The sequence below is a fragment of the Microcaecilia unicolor genome, chromosome 9, assembly GCF_901765095.1.
Source record: "Microcaecilia unicolor chromosome 9, aMicUni1.1, whole genome shotgun sequence".
Lineage (NCBI taxonomy): Eukaryota > Metazoa > Chordata > Amphibia > Gymnophiona > Siphonopidae > Microcaecilia > Microcaecilia unicolor.
In genome coordinates, this window is record NC_044039.1 from 34294514 (window position 1) to 34317727 (window position 23214).

Genomic DNA, 23214 nt, shown 5'->3' on the forward strand with positions numbered 1-23214 from the left:
CATCGCAGGGATGGCCAAAGTTCAATGGGGCGTATCAGAGGCATAGCAAAGGCGGGACTTGGGTGTGCCTAACACATAGACGTGCTCGACCCATAATGGAAAAATAAGGGCGTCCCTGACAAGCACTTGAACGACTTTACCTGGTTCTGTTTTTCTTACGACCAAGGCACAAAAAGGTGGCTAAAATGACCAGATGACCACAGAAGAGAATCGGGGATGACCTCCCCTTACTCCCCCAGTGGTCACTAACCCCCTCCCACCCTCAAAAAATATCTATAAAAATATTTTGTGCCAGCCTTAGATGTCATACTCAGCTCCATCACAGCAGTATGCAGGTACCTGGAGCAGTTTTAGTGGGTGCAGTGCACTTCAGGCAGGCGTATCCAGGCCCATCCCCCTCCCTACCTGTTATGTTTGTGGAGGAAACAGCGAGCCCTCCAAAACCCACTAGAAACCCACTGTACCCACATCTAGGTGCCCCCCCTTCACCCATAAGGGCTATGGTAGTGGTGTACAGTTGTGGGTAGGGGGGTTTAGGAGGGTTTTGGGAAGTTCAGCACACAAGGTAAGGGAGCTATGTTCCTGGGAGTATTTTATGAAGTCCACTGCAGTGCCCCCTAGGGTGCCCGGTTGGTGTCCTGGCATGTCAGGGGGACCAATACACTAGAAATGCTGGCTCCTCCCATGACCAAAGGGCTTGCATTTGGTCATTTCTGAGATGGGCGTCCTTGGTTTCCATTATCGCTGAAAATCAGAAACGACCAAGTCTAGGGACAACCATCTCTAAGGACGACCAAAATTTCAAGATTTGGGCGTCCCCGACCATATTATCGAAACAAAAGATGGACGTCCATCTTGTTTCACTAATATGGGTTTCTCCGCCCCTCCATCGGGAGGTTTTGCAAGGACATCCTCAACAAAACTCGAGTGTCCCTTTTGATTATGCCTCTCATAGACATTGAGCTGTTACATTGCATCAGCTATTTGAGGAGCCAGAAACTCAGCAGATTGGAGAGTCCAGTAACCGGAGCTCGGTTGGAGTGTGATCTACCCCTGGCTAAGGCAAGACCTTCAGAGTGGCAGCCCAAAGGGAGAAGACAGTTCCAAGGAGTCTATCCTGGATGGAATTGAAGTACATTGGGACAGTGAAATCTGTTCTGGGTTCCAGTTAGACTGCAGGACAGGCATGAGGGTTATGCACATGTGTTAACCCAGAAATGCACTATTGCTTGTGACTTTCTTGAAAGCAATTATGATTTATATCTGAACTGTATGAAGATCAATGCAGTGAAGCCATCGGTTAAACAGTTAAATAAATGTTCCAGATACTTTCAATCTTCTGTGTGTCTTGTGGTTCCTGAGTGGATAAGCTGACAGGACCTGGACCTAAGTAAGTGACTGCCAGCATCTTGAGGCTTCCCCCCCTAACCCAGGATAGCAGGACCAGGTTACACAGGGACAGAAAATAAACACCAAAACAGAAGTGGTTGCTATATATAAAAAAAAGCTATGTTGGTTTTACTGAAATTTGTCAGTTAAGCTCTAGAATTAGGAAGATGTGATAAGTGCAGCTAGCTTAGGTTTTTGAGCGTGCATCTGAACGTGTTATGGTATTTGTAGCCCCTTTTTGGAATCAGTGCTGCTGCTGCAACAGGATGATTATTATCAGAAATCCAAGACTGCACGAATAACTCTTTCTTTCAACTGAGTCCCTTGACATCTTGAGTAAAACTCCTATGTGCATTTATCAGCTTCCTAACTAGTAAACCATTTGTATTCTTTTTTTGGCAAGGCATTGCATTATTTAATGTGTTCAACCGTAGTTTTGTGTTTATAGAGCATAAGAACATGAACTTAAGGAGGGAGTTATCAAGCTGTGTTAAGGCCTTCCTTGAGTCATGTTAATGTGACTTAAAAGGCTCTAACAGAGTTTGCCTTGTCCTACTGTGGTGATCTTAAGGTCACCACTGGTTACCACTGCAAATCATGTTCAAGGATTAAAATGATGGTAAAATAATCCCAGCCAAAAGCCAGGAGCATCGGGCCTTGAAGCTGCAGCTCGATGATGCCGGGGAGAGATTGAAGAGCTCGTGCCGTTTCACACACACACACACACCCTCCAGCCTTCTGAAACCTTCTCTCTCCAACCTCACCGATCAAGCCCCCCAGGTCTCCACAGACAGCCCCCAACCCCATAATCAAGCACTCCACCCCACCCCACCCCACCCCCAAAGGGCTACCCACCATCCTGAAATGCCTACCCTATGTGTCCTTGGTGACTGTAACGCACCCTTAGTTAAGTCACAGTAGAGTACACAGTCTTCATGTTCATGTGTACTGCGCTGCGTACGTCTAGTAGCGCTATAGAAATGATAAGTAGTAGTAGTAGTAGTAGTAGTAATGATATGCAAACATACAAATACATGCAAAACACCTCATTACTATGTAAATTCCACATCACAGCTTGCAGTGAACACTTCTGGTTGGTGACTCCTGTAGTCCATCCAGGTGCCGTAAATGCCCAACTTTTACTGTACCTTAATAACTACTCCTCTTAGTTCTTATGTGCAGTTGGACTCTTTACACTTCCATAGGGTATGAATGTGAATGAATGCAAACAAAAGATCATCAGATTATGAAATCTCATGTTCACGTTCTTCAAAAAGAATAAGTTTCATACAATCAGTTTATGACTAATGCATTGGACTGGCTGAGGTCTACCAAATTCATCAGCTAACTGCTCATGTCTCTAAACATTAAGGATGTGCTTCATTAGCAACACATTTGATTCATTAGAGCATGTTAAAAAAATGTAAGACCCTGTACAATAAAGTGAGAAGTGACATCACAAATTGCACATCATCCCCCCCCCCCCAATTCTATAACAGTAGCTAGAAATTGTGCATGCAAATTTAGGCATGCACACAATTTGCATGCCAATTTAATTGATTAATGAGCTAATTAGCACTGATAATTGGTAATTACTTTTGCTAATTGGCATCAATTAAAATTTACCCATGTATATTTACATGCCTGGATCTGCATTCAAATATTACACATGGCTCCAAAAAGAGGGCACAGCCATGGGCAGATTGGGGGCGTTCCCACAATTTATATGTGCTGTTATAAAGGGTGTAAAGTAGTCATGGCTCCCTGTGCTAAGTGCTATTCTATAAATTTTGAGCGCCATTTACAGAATTCAATCCTATATATAAAATTAGTTCAAACTGCTTTTTAAATGCATAAAGGCACCAAAGTTCAGTAATTTTGTACTACTTGCATGAAGTGAACTTTTGCAAAGTCACTTTGCAAGTGTACACTTTCAAGTGAAGTGCACTTCATAGGAATAGTCTATGTAAATTTTGCATTAATAAGCTGATGTGAAGCAAAATCATGCAAAGGAGCTCATTAGTGGGAAAAAATGCAAATACAAGCATGCAACAAAGGATTCGTGGGCCCATTTTTGCTCAAAAATTAACTATAGCTCAGAAAATTAAAGGGTCCATCAGCCCAAACAGGAGACTTCATGGATCATCTGGGAAGATTTCCACTCCCTGGTATGCTAATCCCTCTCCCAGCCATGATACAGGGGTAAAATGGTAGAACCCCTCCCTTTCTATGAGTGTTGGCTCAGGCCACCCCATCCCTCTGGCACCCTGACTCATCCCAAAATGTTTGTGGGAGGAGGAGTGAAGGGGGCAAGAGCAATCTCCACTCACGCTTCTGCTCCAACGGCTGTGTTCTTCAAAATGCTTCACAATAGTGCTGCTGACCCTTATGAGAATAAATTTGTGAGGCTGTCCATCAAGTAGAGGAGTGTGAAAGCATTGCTGAGGGTATGCGACACTTACAGTACAAGCGAGAATCTGTAATGGTAACTGAGGGCCCACATTGATCTGGAAAAAGTCTTGGAGGCAAAGGAGACCAAAGACCGCCTGGAATGTTCACTGTTGATCTGAAATGTGTACTTTTAAATGACTGTAATTTCTGGAGAGGATTTTGTTAATAACTTTTTATTTATTAAAGAAACTTGCAGAGCTTCACAAAAAGGAGGCTTATACATTGAATACTGTAAAACTACACAGGGGTGTGCTGGTAAATTTTTAACAACAGGCTCTTTCTCCGGACGTAGACAGCTCTGCAGTTGGAAGGGCCAGGGGTGGCGGGGGGGGGGGGGGGGGGTAGAAACACTTGGCTCTCTCTCTCTCCTCCCTCCTTTCATGCGGGCACGCTAGGCATACCTTTGCTGGCAGCCAATAAATGGACTGCCACCACTCCCAATGTCTTGCTCTGAGCAGCATGCTGGAACTTCTCTCACATGCTTGAGAAGTCCCAGCCTGCTGCCCAGAGCTGGAAACATGGAGCGGGGAGCAGCAGTAGTCTATTTACTTGGCTGGCAGGGCTCAGCATCCCCACCAGCAAAGTAAAAGATAATTCAGCAGGGGGCCCAAGCCCACATTTTGGGAGCCAGTTGTTAAGTAGCCATGGAGGGCCCTACTTTAACAACCGGCTCCCAAAATTCTTAAAAACTTAACAACCGGCTCTTGCGAGCCTGTGAGAGCCTGCTCCAGCACACCACTGAAACTACATGTATATAAAAATCAAATACATAGAGAGGCTACACAATGGTATGGCATACAGTCCTCCAAATCAAAGAGTTTGTGAATTACTATGTAGTTTACTAAAGGCCAACTATTTCAAAAACAAAACTAATGTAAGAAAGGTTAGCCCCTAGAACTCTTGAAGGATGAGACTGATTGATTCATACACATTGGTGAGTTTGTACTCAGTGCTGGATCTGGATAACTGGAGTTCTTGTATATTAAATGTAGTGGGAAGCGTGATTTGAGCCGAGTAAATGGGACCTGTTATAAAATAAAAAATTCTCTGGAAAACTCTTTTAGAGAAGTTATGTAGCTGAGAAAGTATAAAATCCAAAAGGTCTGGTCTAAGTGTTTTGCTTCTTAGGTTGGTTAAATTGCAGACTTTCAATTAAAAGTTGATGCAGTCTTGTGAGGTGCATGGTATCTCTCATGGCCATTAACTAGGAATGGCACCTTTCAGCTACCCTGGGATTTTTCCCACTCTGCCCTTACCTACCCAAACCTGGCTCTTCTTTTCTCTTGTTTCTGGGGCAGATTACTGATTGCTTTTAGCTCTACCCAGTTAGTTTAAGTTATCCCTCTCTGAACTGTAGGACCTCAACTGGACTCCATCCATGTCATAGTAACATAGTAACATAGTAGATGACGGCAGAAAAAGACCTGCATGGTCCATCCAGTCTGCCCAACAAGATAAACTCATATGTGTATACCTTACCTTGATTTGTACCTGCCTTTTTCAGGGCACAGACCGTACAAGTCTGCCCAGCAGTATTTCCCGCCTCCCAACCACCAGTCCCACCTCCCATCACCGGCTCTGGCACAGATCGTATAAGTCTGCCCTCCACTATCCTTGCCTCCCAACTACCAACCTCTCTTCCCCCACCTGCTCCACCACCCAATTTTGGCTAAGCTTCTGAGGATCCATTCCTACTGCACAGGATTCCTTTATGCGTATCCCACGCATGTTTGAATTCCGTTACCGTTTTCATCTCCACCACCTCCCGCGGGAGGGCATTCCAAGCATCCACCACCTTCTCCGTGAAAAAATACTTCCTGACATCTTTTTTGAGTCTGCCCCCCTTCAATCTCATTTCATGTCCTCTCGTTCTACCGCCTTCCCATCTCCGGAAAAGATTTTTTTGCGGATTAATACCTTTCAAGTATTTGAACGTCTGTATCATATCACCCCTGTTCCTCCTTTCCTCCAGGGTATACATGTTCAGGTCAGCAAGTCTTTGCTCATACGTCTTAGAACGCAAATCCCATACCATTCTCGTAGCTTTTCTTTGCACCGCTTCCATTTTTTTAACAACCTTCGCAAGGTACGGCCTCCAAAACTGAACACAATACTCCAGGTCAGCTACATCTCTTGCAGTGGTGTAACTACAGGTGGACCTAGGTGGGCACAGGTCAACCCAATCTTGGCTCAGGCCCTCCCAGCTTCAGTTTCACACTGCTCTCTTTCGCCCTCTACTCCATGACATCCTGGCATCTGCACTCTGGTCTCTAAACCCCTTCCCTTCCTGGTGTCGGTACAGGTGTCCTTGGCACCTGAAGCCATTCATTCTCGCTGCTTGTGCCAGCCCCACAGGCTTCCATATGCTGCATTCTACTCAGTGCTTTTTTTGAAGGAAAAAAGGTGCTGGTACTCATGCCGTGCCAACCTTAAGGGCGGGGTCACTATCTATGGCTCCGCCCTATAGTAGCCACACCCCCACATTAGCCACATCCATTTTACTAGCCATGGAGCATATAAAAATGTAGCATTGAAAATAGTACACAGGTCCCTAGGCCCCCAAAAAAAGAACCCTGAAGACTGATTATTAACTAATAAAAATGTAGACAAAAAAAATCAGCTACAACCTTATACGTGGAAAGGCTGCACTATAATTACACCGGGCTCTGAAACACCAGTACACAACCTAGTGAAACAAACAAAAAAAAACAAAGAGGGCTGCAAATACTACACGCTAGCAGAATACTGCATCTTGATCACGCATGAAAAACACATGACACAACAGATATGAAGGCAAAATACTGAACTGGAAAGTTACCTCAAGAAATCAGACTCAGCATGCAGCAATACTAGAAAAATTGGATTGAAACTTGCATGCAAAATATCACAGATGCACATTTCCAAAAGCTGACATATTCCAATTAATAAATTCTGAATAAAAAATGTTTTCTACCTTTCCTGTCTGAGCATTTAGTTTTTCTATTAGCTTTGGTCCCAGTGTCTTCTGTTTTATGCAGTGTCTTCTTTCCATTTGATAATTTTTCTTTCACCATGTCCACCATCCTTCTGTGTCCTTATGTGTCCTGTCTACCATCTGTAGCCCTGTCCCTATCCTTTCTCTAGTTTCAACATCTGCCCTAGAGAGGTGTGGTAGCCGTGTTAGTCCACTCTTAAAGGTTATCAATAGAAATCAAACAAAATAAAACATGGAAAAGAAAATAAGATACCTTTTTTATTGGACATAGCTTAATACATTTCTTGATTAGCTTTCGAAGGTTGCCCTTCTTCGTCAGATCGGAAATAAGCAAATGTGTTGGCAGATAGTATATGCATACCCCCACCCTTCCACTCTGTCAGACTGTCAAAGTGACGCTTTGATGTTTCTCTTATATATACTATCTGCCAACACATTTGCTTATTTCCGATCTGACGAAGAAGGGCAACCTTCGAAAGCTAATCAAGAAATGTATTAAGTTATGTCCAATAAAAAAGGTATCATCTTATTTTCTTTTCCATGTTTTATTTTGTTTGATTTCTATTGATAACATCTGCCCTCAAAGTGCTCCAATCCAGTCCTTCAATTCAGCAATTTCCCCTCCATCCATGTGCATCTACTTCCTCTGTCTTCCCTCCCCTCCATCCATGACCATCATTTCTCCTCTCTCCCTTCCACTCCATGTGCATCTCCTTCCTTTGTCTTTCCTTCTCTCCATCCTTGTCCAACATTTCTCCTCTCTTCCCTACCCTCTACTCCAATCATGTCCAGCATTTCTCCTCCCTTCCCTCCCCTCAATGTGTATCTTCCTCACTTCCCTCCCCTCCCTCCATCCATCCATCCATGTCCAGCAATTCTCCTCTCTCCCCTGCCCTCCCCTCCATCCATCAATGTCCAGCGATCTCTTCTCTCTCCCTGCCCTCCCCTTCTCTCCCCCTGCCCTCCCCTCCATCCACCCATGTCCAGCAATTCTCCTCTCTTCCCTGCCCTCCCCTCCATCCATCCATGGCCAGCAATCTCCTCTCTCCCCTGCCCTCCCCTCCTCTCCAGTGATCTCTTTTCTCTCCCCCCTGCCCTCCCCTTCTCTCCATGTCCAGCAATCTCTTCTCTCCCCCTGCCGTTCCCTCCTCTCCAGCGATCTCTTCTCACCCCCTGCCCTCCCCTCCTCTCCAGCGATCTCTTCTCTCCCCCTGTCCTCCCCTCCTCTCCAACAATCTCGTTTCTCTCCCCCTGCCCTCCCCTTCTCTCCTTGTCTAGTGATCTCTTCTTTCCCCCTGCCCTCCCCTCCTCGCCAGCGATCTGTTCTCTCCCCCTGCCCTCCCCTCCATGGCCAACGATCTGTTCTCTCCCCCTGCCCTATCCAGTGATCTGTTCTCTTCCCCTGCCCTCCTCTCCTCTCCCCTTCTCTCCATGTCCAGCGATCTCTTCTTTCCACCTGCCCTCCCCTACTCTCCAGCAATCTGTTCTCTCCCCCTGCCCTCCCCTTCTCTCCCTGCCCAGTGATATGTTCTCTGCCCCTGCCCTCCCCTCCTCCAGTGATTTCTTCTCTCCCCCTGCCCTCCCCTCCTCTCCATGTCCAGTGATCTGTTCTCTTCCCCCTCCTCTCCATGTCCAGCAATCTGTTCTCTTCCCCCTGCCCTCCCCACCATGTCCAGCAATTCTCCCTGCCCTCCCTCAGCTCCCCGACAACCCTCCTCTCTGTTCTTTCCTGCCCCTCCCCCAAAGCATTTAACCTTTTTACTGTCCATGGCAGCAACATTAGTAAAGAAGAAGGCACTGCAGGCTCGCCTCCAGCTTCTCTTTCCCTCTTCACACAGTGCCCCACCTTCTCTGATGATGCATTTCCTGTTTCCGCGAGGGCGGGACACTGTGTGAAGAGGGAAGGAGAAGCTGGAGGCGAGCCTGCAGTGCCTTCTTCTTTACTAACGTCGCTGCCATGGACAGTAAAAAGGTTAAACGCTTTGGGGGGGGGAAGGAACGAAGCTGAGTTGGGCTGCCGGGAAGCGGAGGACTAGGAACGGAGCTGATTCGGGCTGCCGGGGGGGAAGGGAAGGAGGAGGAACGGAGCTGATTCTGGCTGCCGGGGGGGGGGAGAGGAGGAATGGAGCTGATTTGGGCTGCCAGGGGGGAGGGGAGGGGAGGAGGAGGAACGGAGCTTAGTCGGGCTGCTGGTTGGGGAGCTGAGTCGGGAGGGAAGGAGACCTGCACCTATCTGGTAGAGAATAAAAAGGTGCCGGTACACCGTACCATTGCGTACCAGCACAAAAAAAGCACTGATTCTACCAGACAGGAAACATGCGGTGAAATCAGCAAGGGTGGGACATGGCAGATGGAAGACTGCGAGGCTGGCACAAGCAGCAAGAATGAATCATTGCAGGTGCAGAGAACACCTGTACAGACATCGAGGAGGGATGGAGTTCAGAGACAGGAGCGCAGATCCTGGGATGCTGCAGAGTAGAGGGAGAAGATGTGAAAAAACCCCTCTTATGTTCTTAAAAAATATCTCCGGGAAGATATTTGTGGTATGTGGTTGGGCGGGAGGGAGGGAGCATCCAAAATACTGAGTCTGGCTACGTCTCTGATACCTTGCCAGATCCCAATCCAGGCTGAAAATGCTCTTTGGGGCCAAGTATTTTATTAGCAGTAAGCAAACAGTCAAAACATTCAGCAAAATCACTGTCTCTACAAGCAATGTGAATTCTAAGAACATCATGGAGTCTAAGTTGGTATCCAGTGTTGTATAGTAACTAAGTAAATGTAATTAGTTACCGTACTTAAGTAAAATTTTTGTCACTTTTACTTATAAAGAAATACAGGATAACATTTGTTACTTTTACAGAAGTAATAATTTCACCAATTTTAATACTTTTAGTCAGTTATATCTGATGCTTGCAGTTAAAAGTAAAAAGTAAAAGCAGAAATGTAAATGATGATTCCTCAGTAAACCAAATGAAACAGAAAAACTAGGCACAGGATTTTACTGTCAAACCAATAGGGGATCACCTCATCTTAAATTTTGCTGATCAGTAAATATAGCCTTTAAGAACAGTGGAGTGACTTGTGGTTGTTGAACTGGTTACTGGTCTCCAGCTAAACAGAACAGTGATGAATTGGGTTACTTTAAAGCAGAGATAAAGCTGAAGCTGGTTTCAATTCTTGGTGAACAGTCATATATTTCTACCACAATAGACTGCTGGTCGTCCCATGGAAAATTTTACATTGAGGTGACTGTCCACTGAATTGATAGTCTTTGGAAAGGAAGTGTGCTTGTCTAGCCTTGACTGAAGGGTTCACACATATTTGATGTTCTTGCATCCGTTCTCAAAGACATTCAAATAGAGTTTGCCATCAGATGAAAAATTGTTAGTACAACAGACAATGATTCCAACTTTGTGAAAGAGTTCTTTGTAATTGGACAGTATGATAACAAAATGAAGATGAAGATGCAAGTGATGAATTAGAGAGCACCACTTCTAATGCAGATGATAATGACAACAATGATGATAAAGTATTCTTCCCAAAAGTTGGGAAAGAAAGAGGAAGTGCTGTTATTGGGAGATTTCAACGTGCCAGATGTGGACTGGAAAGTTCCATCTGCAGAATCAGAAAGAAGTAGGGAGATAGTGGATTCCTTTCAAAGTGCTCTGCTCAGAGGTGATGGGTCCCACGAGGGAAGGAGCAATGCTGGATCTGGTGCTCATAAATGGGGAAAGTGTGTCTAATGTCAGAGTAGGTGCCCACCTGGGCAAAAGTGATCATCAGATGGTTTGTTTTGATATAACAGCTACAGCATAAGGAAGCCACTCCAAACTCAAAGTCATGGATTTCAAACATGATGACTTTATTAAAATGGGGTGTACCTGAAGAAGGAGCTGATGGGATGGAAAGACATACAAGAAGTGGAAAGACAGTGGTCCAGGCTAAAAAGAGCTATTTAAATGGCTACTGACCTTTATGTAAGGAAAATGAATAAAAGAAAAAAAAGGAAACTGATATGGTTCTCTAAACAATTGGCTGAGATAATAAAGGCAAAAGAGGTGGCATTCATGAAATACAGGAAAACGCAAGAACAGGAAAACAGAAAGGAATACCGGAAGAAACTGAAAGAAGCCAAGAGGGAGATACGTCTGGCGAAAGCAGAGGAGGAATAGCAGATGGCTAGAAATGTAAGGAAAGGAGACAAAATTTTTTTTAAGGTATATCAGTGAAAGGAGGAAGGCTAAAAATGGAATTGCGAGACTGAAAGATGCTGTGGATGGCTATGTGGAAAGCGATGAAGAAAAAGTGAACGTGCTAAACAAATACTTCTGATCTGTGTTCACGGAAGAAAATCCTGGAGAAGGACCACGATCAACTGGTAAACGTATATATGAGAATAGAGTGGATATTGCACTGTTCACAGAAAAATATATTTATGAACAGAGTGAAAAATTGAAAGTGGACAAAGCCATGGGACCAAATGGGATCCATCCCAGGATATTGAGGGAACTTAGAGAGGTTCTGGCGGGTTGTCTTAAAGATTTGTTTAATAAATCATTAGAGATGTGAGAGGTTCCATGGAAGTGGAGAAGACCATGGAAGCATTACTGAAGGAAAGGATAATAAATTTCCTAGAATCCAATGAATTACAAGATCTGAGGCAACATGGTTTTACCAAAGGTAAATCATGACAAACAAATCTGATTGACTGGGTGACCAGAGAACTGGATTAGGGACATGCTAGATGTAATCTACTTGGATTTCAGCAAAGCCTTTGGCACGGTTCCTCATAGGAGCCTCTGGAGGAAATCTCACACCCATACTGATTTCATTCATTACAAATTAATGCTATCCTCCTTCCAGTCCTCCCTATTCCTCGCCAAACAGGACTATTACACCCAATTGACTAATTCCCTCAGCTCTAACTCTTGTCGTCTCTTCACCACCCTTAACTCCCTCCTCAAAGTGCCCTCTGCTCCCACACATCCCCCCTCACTCTCTCCTCAATCACTGGCTGATTATGTCCGCGACAAGGTGCAGAAGATCAACCTCGAATTCACCACCAAACCATCTCCTCCTCTTCACCCTTTAACCACTCCCTCAACCAACCAACCCAGGCCTCCTTCTCCTCTTTTCCTGATATCACCGAAGAGGAAACCGCCCATCTTCTCTCCTCCTCGAAATGCACCACCAGGTCCTCTGACCCCATCCCCACCAACTTACTCAACACCATCTCTCCTACTGTCACCTCCCCCATCTGTCAAATCCTCAACCTCTCTCTCTCCACTGCAACTGTCCCTGACACCTTCAAGCATGCTGTAGTCACACCACTCCTCAAAAAACCATCACTTGACCCTACCTGTCCCTCCAACTACCGTCCAATTTCCCTCCTACCCTTCCTCTCCAAGATACTTGAATGCGCCGTTCATAGCCGCTGCCTTGATTTTCTCTCCTCTCATGCCATCCTCGATCCGCTTCAATCCAGCTTTCACCCCCTACACTCGACAGAAACAGCACTATCTAAAGTCTGCAATGACCTGTTCCTTGCCAAATCCAAAGGCCACTATTCCATCCTCATCCTCCTCGACCTATCCGCCGCTTTTGACACTGTCAATCACAATTTACTTCTTGCCACACTATCCTCATTTGGGTTCCAGGGCTCTGTCCTCTCCTGGTTCTCCTCTTATCTCTCCCACCGTACCTTCAGAGTACATTCTCATGGTTCTTCCTCCACCCCCATCCTGCTCTCTGTTGGAGTTCCTCAGGGATCTGTCCTTGGTCCCCTCCTTTTTTCAATCTACACCTCTTCCCTGGGCTCCCTGATCTCATCTCACGGTTTCCAATATCATCTTTATGCAACGACACCCAGCTTTATCTCTCCACACCAGACATCACTACGGAAACCCAGGCCAAGGTATCAGCCTGCGTATCCGACATTGCTGCCTGGATGTCCAACCGCCACCTGAAACTGAACATGGCCAAGACCGAGCTTATTGTCTTCCCACCCAAACCCACTTCTCCTCTCCCTCCACTCTCTATCTCAGTTGATAACACCCTCATCCTCCCCGTCTCATCTGCCCGCAACCTCGGAGTCATCTTCGACTCCTCCCTCTCCTTCTCTGCGCATAACCAGCAGATAGCCAAGACCTGTCGCTTCTTCCTCTATAACATTAGCAAAATTCGCCCTTTCCTTTCTGAGCACACCACCCAAACTCTCATCCACTCTCTCATTACCTCTCGCCTTGACTACTGCAACCTACTCCTCACTGGCCTCCCACTTAGCCATCTATCCCCCCTTCAGTCCATTCAGAACTCTGCTGCACATCTTATCTTCTGCCTGGACCACTATACTCATATCACCCCTCTCCTCAAGTCACTTCACTGGCTTCTGATTAGGTACCGCATACAGTTCAAGCTTCTCCTACTAACCTACAAATGTACTTGATCTGCAGCCCCTCCCTACCTCTCTACCCTCATCTCCCCCCTACGTTCCTACCCGTAACCTCCGCTCTCAAGACAAATCCCTCTTTTCAGTACCCTTCTCCACCACCGCCAACTCCAGGCTCCGCCCTTTCTGCCTTGCCTCACCTCATGCTTGGAATAAACTCCCTGAGCCCATTCGCCAGGCTCCCTCCCTGCCCATCTTCATATCCTTGCTCAAAGCTCACCTCTTCAATGTCGCCTTCAGCACCTAACCACCATACCTCTATTCAGGAAATCTAGACTGCTCCAACTTGACATTTCGTCCTTTAGATTGTAAGCTCCTTTGAGCAGGGACTGTCCTTCTTTGTTAAACTGTACAGCGCTGCGTAACCCTAGTAGCGCTCTAGAAATGTTAAGTAGTAGTAGTAAATAAACTTGAAAGGCTGGAGTTAGCACCCAAAGTGGTGAATTGGATTAGATACTGGTTGACATACAGGCACCAGAGGGTGGTGGTGGTCAATGGAATTCACTGGGAGGAAGGACAGGTGAGTAGCGGAGTGCCTTAGGGATCAGTGCTGGGGATGATTCTGTTTAACATATTTGTGAGTGACATTGCTGAAGGATTAAAAGGTAAGATTTGCCTTTTTGCAAATGATATTAAGATTTGTAATAGGATGGGCACCCCGGAGGGAGTGGAAAACATGAAAAGGGATCTGCAACAATTAGAAGAATTATCTAATGTTTGACAATTAAAATTTAATGCAAAGAAGTACAAAGTGATGCATTTGGAGAGCAGAAATCTAAGGGAGCCATATGTTCTAGGATGTGAGGGGTTGATATGCACAGACAGGGAGAAAGACTTTAAGGTTATGGTGTCCGAGGACTTTAAAGCAAAAAAACAGTGTGACAAAGTGGTGGCCATAGCTAGAAGGAAGCTAGGCTGCATTGAGAGAGGAGTAACCAGCAGAAGAATGGATGCCCCTTACAAGTTAGAGGTGAGGCCTCACCTGGAGTATTGTGTTCAGTTTTGGAGGTCGCATCTGCTAAGGATGTAAGAGGAAGGCAAAAAAAATGTAGGTGTACTTTATAGAATATGCTGAGTGCCCATCCACATGACTAAATTTAGTCGCAGACAGTTACACCAAGTAAAACTTGGTGTAAATACCAAAGTCTAAATTATGCATGGACCAGGTGTATTCTATAACTACGCGCATAGATTTTAGACATGCACATGACCTGCTTATTCCACGCCCATGGCCACAGTCCCTTTTCAACTATGCAACTTAGAATTTATGCAAATTATGTTATAGAATATGCTTAGACAGTTCTGCATATAAATTCTAATTAATGCCAATTATTGTCAATAATTGATGTTAAGTGGTAATTTTCAGTGTTGATTGGCTTGTTAACTAATTAAATTGCACCTGCAAATCCAGAACATGATTGGATTTGTATGCACAACTTAAGCCACGCTATATAGAATCCAAGGGATGGCACCTAACTTTACATACCCTGTTATAGAATTATGGGTGTATGATTTATATAAAGACTAAATGTAAATTGCTGTGGGAACTGGAGATGGAGATGGGATGGAGCTTGAGTTACCCCTTGGAAGGAGATGGTAGAGAAAAGGGGAATTCTAGATGAGAGAAGTTGGGAGGAGGAAAGAGAGAGGAGATTTGCTGGACCGGGGAGTGGGGGGAACTGATTGATAGTTTGCAGGGGGGTGCCAGAAACCCTAGCACAGGCCCTGTCCCTCCCTCCCTCACCCCAGTCCAGAGTCATCTTTAACCACTGCAAGGATATTGGGCTCTGTAGGCAAAGCTTCAGTCATGCACTCCCCCCCCCCCCCCCCCCCAAGGATATGTGCAGGTAGGCAGGCAGGAAGACAGGAAGACGGGCAGTAATAAACTCTCCCAACCCTTTTTTCATCTTGCCTCAGCCAGGCTGGGTGCAGGTTTGTTGAAGGCTGTAACCTTCACACCATAAGCTGTTGTCTTCCTCTGGATATAAACAATGCCTCTGCCTGCAGTGACCGTGACCCACACCCTTCCCTTTGGCTCCTCTGGAGTGCACCATCACTTCACCACTTGCCTTTGATCTGTTGGCAATCACATGACAAGACTAGCTATTGCTTTGCTGCCTGCTTTCGTGATCCACCATGGTACTGGCAGCCAATGAAAGGTGAGGTTGTGGGAGTCCTACTATGGTCTTGCTATGATTTGTAATGCCTGAAGTACACAACTTCCTTGGTCTAACATCTTGCAGTGTGATGCAGAGAGAGAGGGGGCACAGCACCAATGACCAGCAAAGCTGCAAAACGTTCCCTGGGAGTGCTTTGTGGTTGTCATGGCCTATAACAAGCTGTGTTGGGGACTCTCTGAGTGCTCTAGGCAGCTGGATTTAGATTTAATAGGCTACTGGTAAGGTGCTTTCAAAGCACCAATGACGCCTCTCAAAAGGCATTCTTGGTGGCTAACGAGTTCACCTAGGGCTCATTGTCCCTTACCTTAACCAAATATATATGCCTACCCTATAGAAAATCCCTACACAGGGCCAACTTGGACTTCTGCTTTTTATCAAAGGTGTTCAATGCTATGCTCTTTATCCTAGGATAAAAAAGATTGCATATACTCTCTCCAGATGGACAAAAAAAACCATGCTTCCGATTAGAGTCCTGATGTTCCATTAGCACCAGCTATACAACTAATTTCTTCACTGCCAGAAAGAAGAGGGTTCTTTCAATGCCCAGACACACAAGATCCCTTTCTTTGCTACAATAACTGCCTTTCAGAGGAATTACCTGACAGACCTCCCCTTAAACCCTCTAGTCCTAGTAATTTTGGAAAGGGTAAACAAGCGATTCATATCTACCCATTCTACTCCACTCAGTATTTAAGTAGTAAATTAAAATAAATCAGAGAAAATATGTCTTCACAATGTGTAATTAATATCTTAGATTTGTTGCCAGAGGATGTAATAAAAGCAATTAGCTTAACAAGGTTTAAAATGATTTGGACATTTTCCTAAAAGAAAATCCATAAGCTATTATTAAGATGGAATGGGAAAACTCACTGCTTATTTCCAGGATGAGAAGCATAAAATCTGTTTTACTTGGAATCTTACCATGTACTTTGACCTGGATTGGTCTATCCCAGTATAGCAAAGTTTCTGTTCTTATGTTATGTTGATTTCCAGGGCTAAAACCTGCACTGATGCTTCAAGTCCACATGTCATGGTTCTGCCATATTTTTGGAGGCCACCCATTCCCCTTCACAGTACACACTGTTTTCATGGACATGCCACTAGAGGCTGAGGCCTCAAGAACATCACAGTAATCCACATCTCCTGTCCTTGAACATCTTGACTAGTGGTCCCTATAGATGTCATCGTTGGTGACAAAGTGGGTGATTGGAGCCCTTTTACAGAAATTCCTACCTCCGCTTATCATCATCATCAGGAGTGGAGGAGTGGTCTAGTGGTTACAGCACTGGTCTTTCACATCCAGAGATGTCCAGTTCAAATTCCACTGCTCTTCCTTGTGATCTTGGGCAAGTCACTTAACCCTCAGGTACAAACTTAGACTATGAGCCCAACGGGGAAATACCCAGTGTACCTGAATGTAACTTGCCTTGAGCTACTACTGAAAAAGGAGTGAGCTAAGTCCAAATAATTAATAATCATATCTTCAAGGCCCTTTTAAAAACTTAAAGCTAATCAACCCACACATTTTCTTGCTTACAGACTGTTCCCCAAAATTAGGAGCTGGAGGAAGGAAATACATGTATAGATTTGATTTTCAAATCTTTATTTCCATTCATCCATGCATATTAGCCCCACAAACAAATCAAGTGCAAGGATCAGGGCTATATATGCCTTTTTAGCCAGTCTTCAAAGGGAAACTGCTCAGTTTGAAAATTAGCTATTAGACATGCAAGTACAAAATTAGCTGCAGATTTTGCACTTAAGGTGTGTTTTACTAAGCCGCTGTAGCATTTTTTAGTTCAGGGTATGGTGTCTTGGCGTTTACCACCAGCTGATTTCTACCATGAGCTAAAAATGCTACCACAGCTTAGTAAAAGACCCCCTTAGGTAGGTAAGTGAAAACTGCCTTCCAAACGTTTCCATGTATCTATCATGTGATGTTCTGTTTGTATTGCTTAATAAGTCCCTATAAAAACTTTCTGAAGTATAAAGGTGAGTTGGTCCTGTGGCTTCACTAGGGTGGATTTGAGTCTCCTTTCCATTGGGGTTGGAGATGGAGGGAAGGCAAGGTGATGTGCTCTTGATCTTGATCTCTTTCTGTATCAGAACCAGAGAGACTCATTGTTATTGCAGGAATGTTCCTTGGAGGCATAGAAGTGGCACTCAAGAGTGCAACTTTAGGGAGGGATTTTCACATCTCCACTTGAAGCCAGAAAGGAGGCTTCAATAGCTTGATCAATCATCTAGAAATGGCAAATGAGGTAACAAGGGAAAAATAAACAGCAAGAAAAAGAAAATGTGTGAAAAAAAGATTCCCAGTGAAGTCTCTTCTACACAGCAATCACTTTGAATTCTTCTTAAATTTCAGTACTCATCCAAGAAAGGAAACTCTGGATGGTCACTCCATCTGCAAAGAGATTATAAATCAAAAGCAAATCATTATTATTTTTTTAACTTCTTGTTTATTGCATTCAGAACTTTAGCAAACTACAACCAAAGCCTGAATGATACATCCTGCGAGAAACGTTCCAAATGCATAGCATTTTCTAACAATTCTACCCCAACTGACTCCCACCTCCTTCAAAACACCCCCTTCCCTCCCCCCCACCCATACACTGACATCATGAAACAGAAAGTTAGTCAAATCTGCAAGTGTTAAGTATGAAGAAGAGTTAAGACCAGGGGCGTAGCCAGACAGCAGATTTTGGGTGGGCCTCGGCAAGAAGTGGGTGGGCACGAAATGTTCTCTCTCCCACCCAGTGGCGTTCCTAGGGGGGGGCGGACACCCGGGGCGGTGCCCCGCCCCCCCAGGTGCAGCACCCCCCCCCCCCCCCCGATGCAGCATGGAAACCCCACCCGGGTGCACGCTGCTGGGGGGGGGTGCCGCAGCGCGCGCCTGCTCAGAGTTCCCTGACTTCGCGCGTTCGCTGCAGCTCCCTCTGACCCGGAACAGGAAGTAACCTGTTCCAGGGCAGAGGGAGCTCCTGCGAATGCGCAAAGTCAGCGAATTCAGAGCAGGCGCGCGCCGCAGCACCCCCCAGCGCCGTGCACCTGGGGCAGACCGCCCCCACCGCCCCCCCCCCTTGGTACATCACTGCTCCCACCCCCACATCAAAAAAATATCTCAGCTGGTGGGAAAATGCTTCTCTTCAGTCTGCACCTTGGTAGTCTGCAGCAGGCATGTGCTGAAAACTGAGCATGCGAAAGTGCCAGTATTGTGGAGAGCAGCATTTTCATTACCATGTGCTACTGTTGGATGGGCATGAGCCCTAAGTGGGTGGGCCTGGGCCCACCCAGGCCCACCTGTGGCTACACCACTGGTTAAGACAAAAGTAAATACAACTTTAATTAGAAAACTATCAGGAGAGACTCGAGTTTGATTCCCTAACCTATTGGCAGCCAGAAAAGTTTCATATTGTGCCATTTCCCATGTTGTTTATGAAAATGTTCATTTTGTTTTGGTTTTTTTTTTTTTGTTCTAGAACAGTGTTTCCCAAGTCAGTCCTGGAGTATCCTTTCCCTGTCAGGTTTTCAGGATATCCTTGGCCACCTTTAAATCTAGACTGAAAGCCCACCTCTTTAACATTGCTTTTGACTCGTAACCACTTGTAACCACTCGCCTCCACCTACCCTCCTCTCTTCCTTCCCGTTCACATTAATTGATTTGACTTGCTTACTTTATTTATTTTTTGTCTATTAGATTGTAAGCTCTTTGAGCAGGGACTGTCTTTCTTCTATGTTTGTGCAGCGCTGCGTATGCCTTGTAGCGCTATAGAAATGCTAAATAGTAGTAGTAGTAGTAGTAATATCCACAATGAAGATGCATAAGATTGATCTGCATTCACTGCCTCCATTGTATGCAAATCTCTTTCATGCATATTCATTGTGGATATCCTGAAAACCTGACTGGCAAGGGGTACTCCAGCAATGACTTTGAAAACACTGTTCTAGAACAACTGTCATCAAGAGTGTGCACTTTGCAAAAGGGGCCCACTCTTCCTAAACAATGCACACTATTTGCAATGAGTGTGCCATCTTTTCTCGATAGTACACCCCTGCATAAACCGTTGTGCATGTATGCATACACGCACACTATCAAGAAAATAGTACGCCCTCTTTGCAAACAATGCACACTATTATTGATGAAGAAAAAAAACACAATCCCCCTGATTCTGTAAAGGTCGCCAAAAATTGTGCGTGTAAATTTAGGTGTGTTTCCGATCTGGGCACATAATTTAATTGAATAACAAGCCAATTAGTGCCAATAATTGGCTTATCAAGCAATTATTTGCACTAATTAGATTTAATTGGGGCCACCATGCATAAAGTTAGGCAGAGGATCTGTGCCTACAAGTTACATGTGTTCCAAAAATAGGGTTGTGGAAATGGGAGGGTCATGGGTGTTTCGGGGTAGAACTGGGGCGTGGCTTCGAGTTATGCACGTAATTACGAATAATGGTGCTCCGCACCTAAATTTACATGTGAGCATTTCCACCATGTTTTCATTGATGAAAATGGCCACACCCTAAATTTATGCTTGACTTTCTGCTTAAGCACGCATTCTATAAAGCATGCCAAACTTTATGCACAGCTTAGAGACTACCACTTAAGTGGGGGGTTTTCTGCATCAATTTTTAGGCGTCATTTACAGAATTTACCCCAAAATGTCATGTTTTTCTGCTCATTTTTGTTTGTTAATGACATGCAACAATGTGAGATATGTCATTTCATGTCATTGCAAATGACTGCCCATCCCTAGATTTTACTCATTAGGCCAGATAAGAACATTACAGATGCTGAGTTCTCAATACCTAAGTGACATAAGTCTGCATTTGGACGTTTATCTCACAAAGACGTCCAAATTGAGCCTGCAAATAGGAGGGAAAATGTGGGGTACAAATGTAACAAATAAATAAATCAATCAGTATTTTTGAAACCTATTTTTAGACGTCTTTCTCTGAAGTCCGTCAGAAGGATGTCTAAATCTCAAGGGGGCATGTCAGGGGTGTGTTCAAGGCAGGACTTGGGCATTCCTAAGACTTAGATATCTTTCAGCCAGAGTGGAACAAAACAAAAACGTCCAAGACTAAAACTTAGACATTTTGAGCTAGACCTGTTTTTATAAAGGGTAGCTGCAGTGGGAATTGAGCCCACTTCCACAGGAACAAAATCAGCTGCACTAACTACTAGGCTCAGTGGCGTACCAAGGGGGGGGCGGTGGGGGCGCCGTGCGCGCCTGTCCTTCGTTCGTTCCATGCTCCCTCTGCCCCGGAACAGGTTACTTCCTGTTCCGGGGCAGAGGGAGCATGGAACGAATGAAGGACAGGCGCGCGCGGCACCCCCCCAGCGCTGTGCACCCGGGGGGGTTCTTTTGCGGGGAGGGTGTCCTTTCGCTGGGGGGCGCTGCACCCGGGGGCGGGGCGCATCGGCGATCCACCCTGGGTGTCAGCCCCCCTAGGAACACCACTGACTAGGATACTCCTCTACTCCACATAAGAGGTGCCCCAAATGACCAGATGACCACTGGAGGGACTCGGGGATCACCTTTCCTTACTCCCCCATATCACAAAACATTTTTCCAAACAGCATTTTCAAAAGGAAAAGATAGACTTTTTTTTGTAGAAAATTACCTTTCCTGTTCTGATTTTGGATGTTTTAAAAAAAACGTCCAAATTCAGACCTAGATATAATATCCAAAAGTGCCCCTTGTGCATTTGACTTGCCCAAATTCAAAATAAGCAGCAGTGGGAATTGAACCCATGTTGCCAGGATCAAAGCCCGCTGCACTAACCATTAAGCCACTCCTCCTCTGTTTGGGATGGTTTGCATTTGGACGTCTTTTGTTCAAAAAATGGACCCAAAAAAGGACGTCCATATCATAAAACGTCCATAGCATTTTCAAACACAAAAGATAGACAGACGTCTGTCTTTTTCGAAAATGACCTTCTTTCCTGTTCAGAATTTGGACGTTTTACAAAAACGTCCAAATTCTGATTTAGACGTTCTATCGAAAAAGCCCCTCCACATATGTCTGTGGCCTCCTACAGAGAACTGTCAGGCTGATTTACAAAGGGAGGAGGGCATGGCTTCATCAGGGCTAAAATTTAGGGCAGTCACAAATGAAGACTCATGATTCCTCATCACAAAATAGTAAGTGGAACTGGAGGTGTATTTCAACTAGGCTTGAAGCTTGTGTGTGAGCAAGTCAATCAGGACACAAAAAAAATTATATATGTTCCCAAACAGATGATGTGGTTTTGACCCTGTAAAGGGGCACAATTTTCTTAATATCAGTTTTAATTATAATACAGCTGTTCAGCAAATAAAACAAACTAGAGCACACATTAACAGACAACTTTAACAACTTAAGGAAAAGCCAGGAGCAGTGACGTACCAAGGGGGGGGGGGGGGCGGTCCGCCCGGGTGCACGCCGCTGGGGGGTGCCGCGCGCCGGTCGGCGTCGTTGGTTTCCATGCTCCCTCTGCCCCAGAACAGGAAGTAACCTGTTCCGGGCAGAGGGAGCATGGAAACCAATGACGCTGACCGGCGTGCAGCACCCCCCCAGCGGCGTGCACCCGGGGGTTTTTTTTTCGCCGGGGTGGGGGGTGTCCCTTCGCCGGGGGGGGGGCGCGCTGCATGGGGGGGTGCTGCACCCGGGGGCGGGGGCGCATCGGCGATCCGCCCCGGGTGTCAGCTCCCCTCGGAACGCCACTGGCCAGGAGTTTTCCCGTATTTTTTTATTGCAGTCAAAATCTAGCTTGCAATGTTTGGAAGAGAACTAAACCACAACTTTAATGCTGTTGCAGTTATTTTTAGACCCCCGCCCCCCAATATTCAAAACCATTTAACTGGTCAGGAACAGCACCTGGATGGTTAAATGGTACTTAGGGGCCCTTTTACAAAGGCACGCCAAAAAATGGCCTGCGGTAGTGTGGGCACGTGTTTTGGACACGCTGGGACCATTTCTCCACTGCATCTGGAAAAAAAGGGGGTTTTTTGGGGGGGGGGGAATGGATGTGCGGCAAAATAAAAACCAGCTCGCTTCTATTTACGGCTTGCGCCCTTAATGCCACCCATTGACTTAGCAGTAAGGGCTCATGCATTACCCATGTAATAACTTTCCAGTGCTGACTATCGCCGGGAAGGCACGAAGAAAGGGGGTACAGGGAGCCGGGGAATCCCAACGGGGCAGATTTCATGTGCACAACACCCACATTCAGAAAGCTGGGCTACCGGAGGCAGAGAGGTTGGCTGGGTTAAGGAAGAAGGGGAGGAACTACCAGTCCCAGAATCCTTCTCTTCCCCACCCGGCTGTGCAAGAGTTAGGGGAGGAGATAGAAGATTGGGAAATGGTCTCTGAGGAAGGTGATGAGAGCCAGCTGGAGAGATTGGGGGCGGGGGAAGTTGAAGAAGAGGATAAAATGGAGATTACTGAAGGACTAGGGGAGGAACAGATGGAGATTGGAGCCCTGGCTCAAACCTGAAAAGCTGCTGTAAGAGGGTGGCTAGCTGTACCTTGGAGAGCCTGGTGGAAGACCGGAGGAGAGAGCCTGAGGCACTGGGGGAAATCTCTACTAAAGAGGAAACAGGTGCAGCCTGTGGGAGAGAAAGAGAGCTGGGCACAATTGAAACCCCAGCCTGAACCAGGTGGGAATAAAGCTGTGTAACCGTGCTGTAAGAAGGTGCAAGAAAGACTGTGTAAACTGTTTCATACTAAAAAGGTCTGGGCTGCAACCTACCAAGCTATTTGGTTTTTCCCTCTGATACTGTAC

At 45.6% G+C, this 23214-nt stretch overlaps 1 protein-coding gene across 1 annotated transcript in view; it reads right to left on the reverse strand.

Annotated features, from left to right (window-relative positions):
* Positions 1-16830: 16830 nt before the first annotated feature.
* The window catches only part of AKR1D1 (aldo-keto reductase family 1 member D1), a 116219-nt gene continuing 109835 nt past the window's right edge, over positions 16831-23214 (reverse strand). The window contains exon 9 of the mRNA XM_030214996.1: positions 16831-17849. Within this exon, the coding sequence (XP_030070856.1) occupies positions 17807-17849 (43 nt within the window). The 3' untranslated portion in view covers positions 16831-17806. The remainder of the gene's footprint in view (positions 17850-23214) is intronic.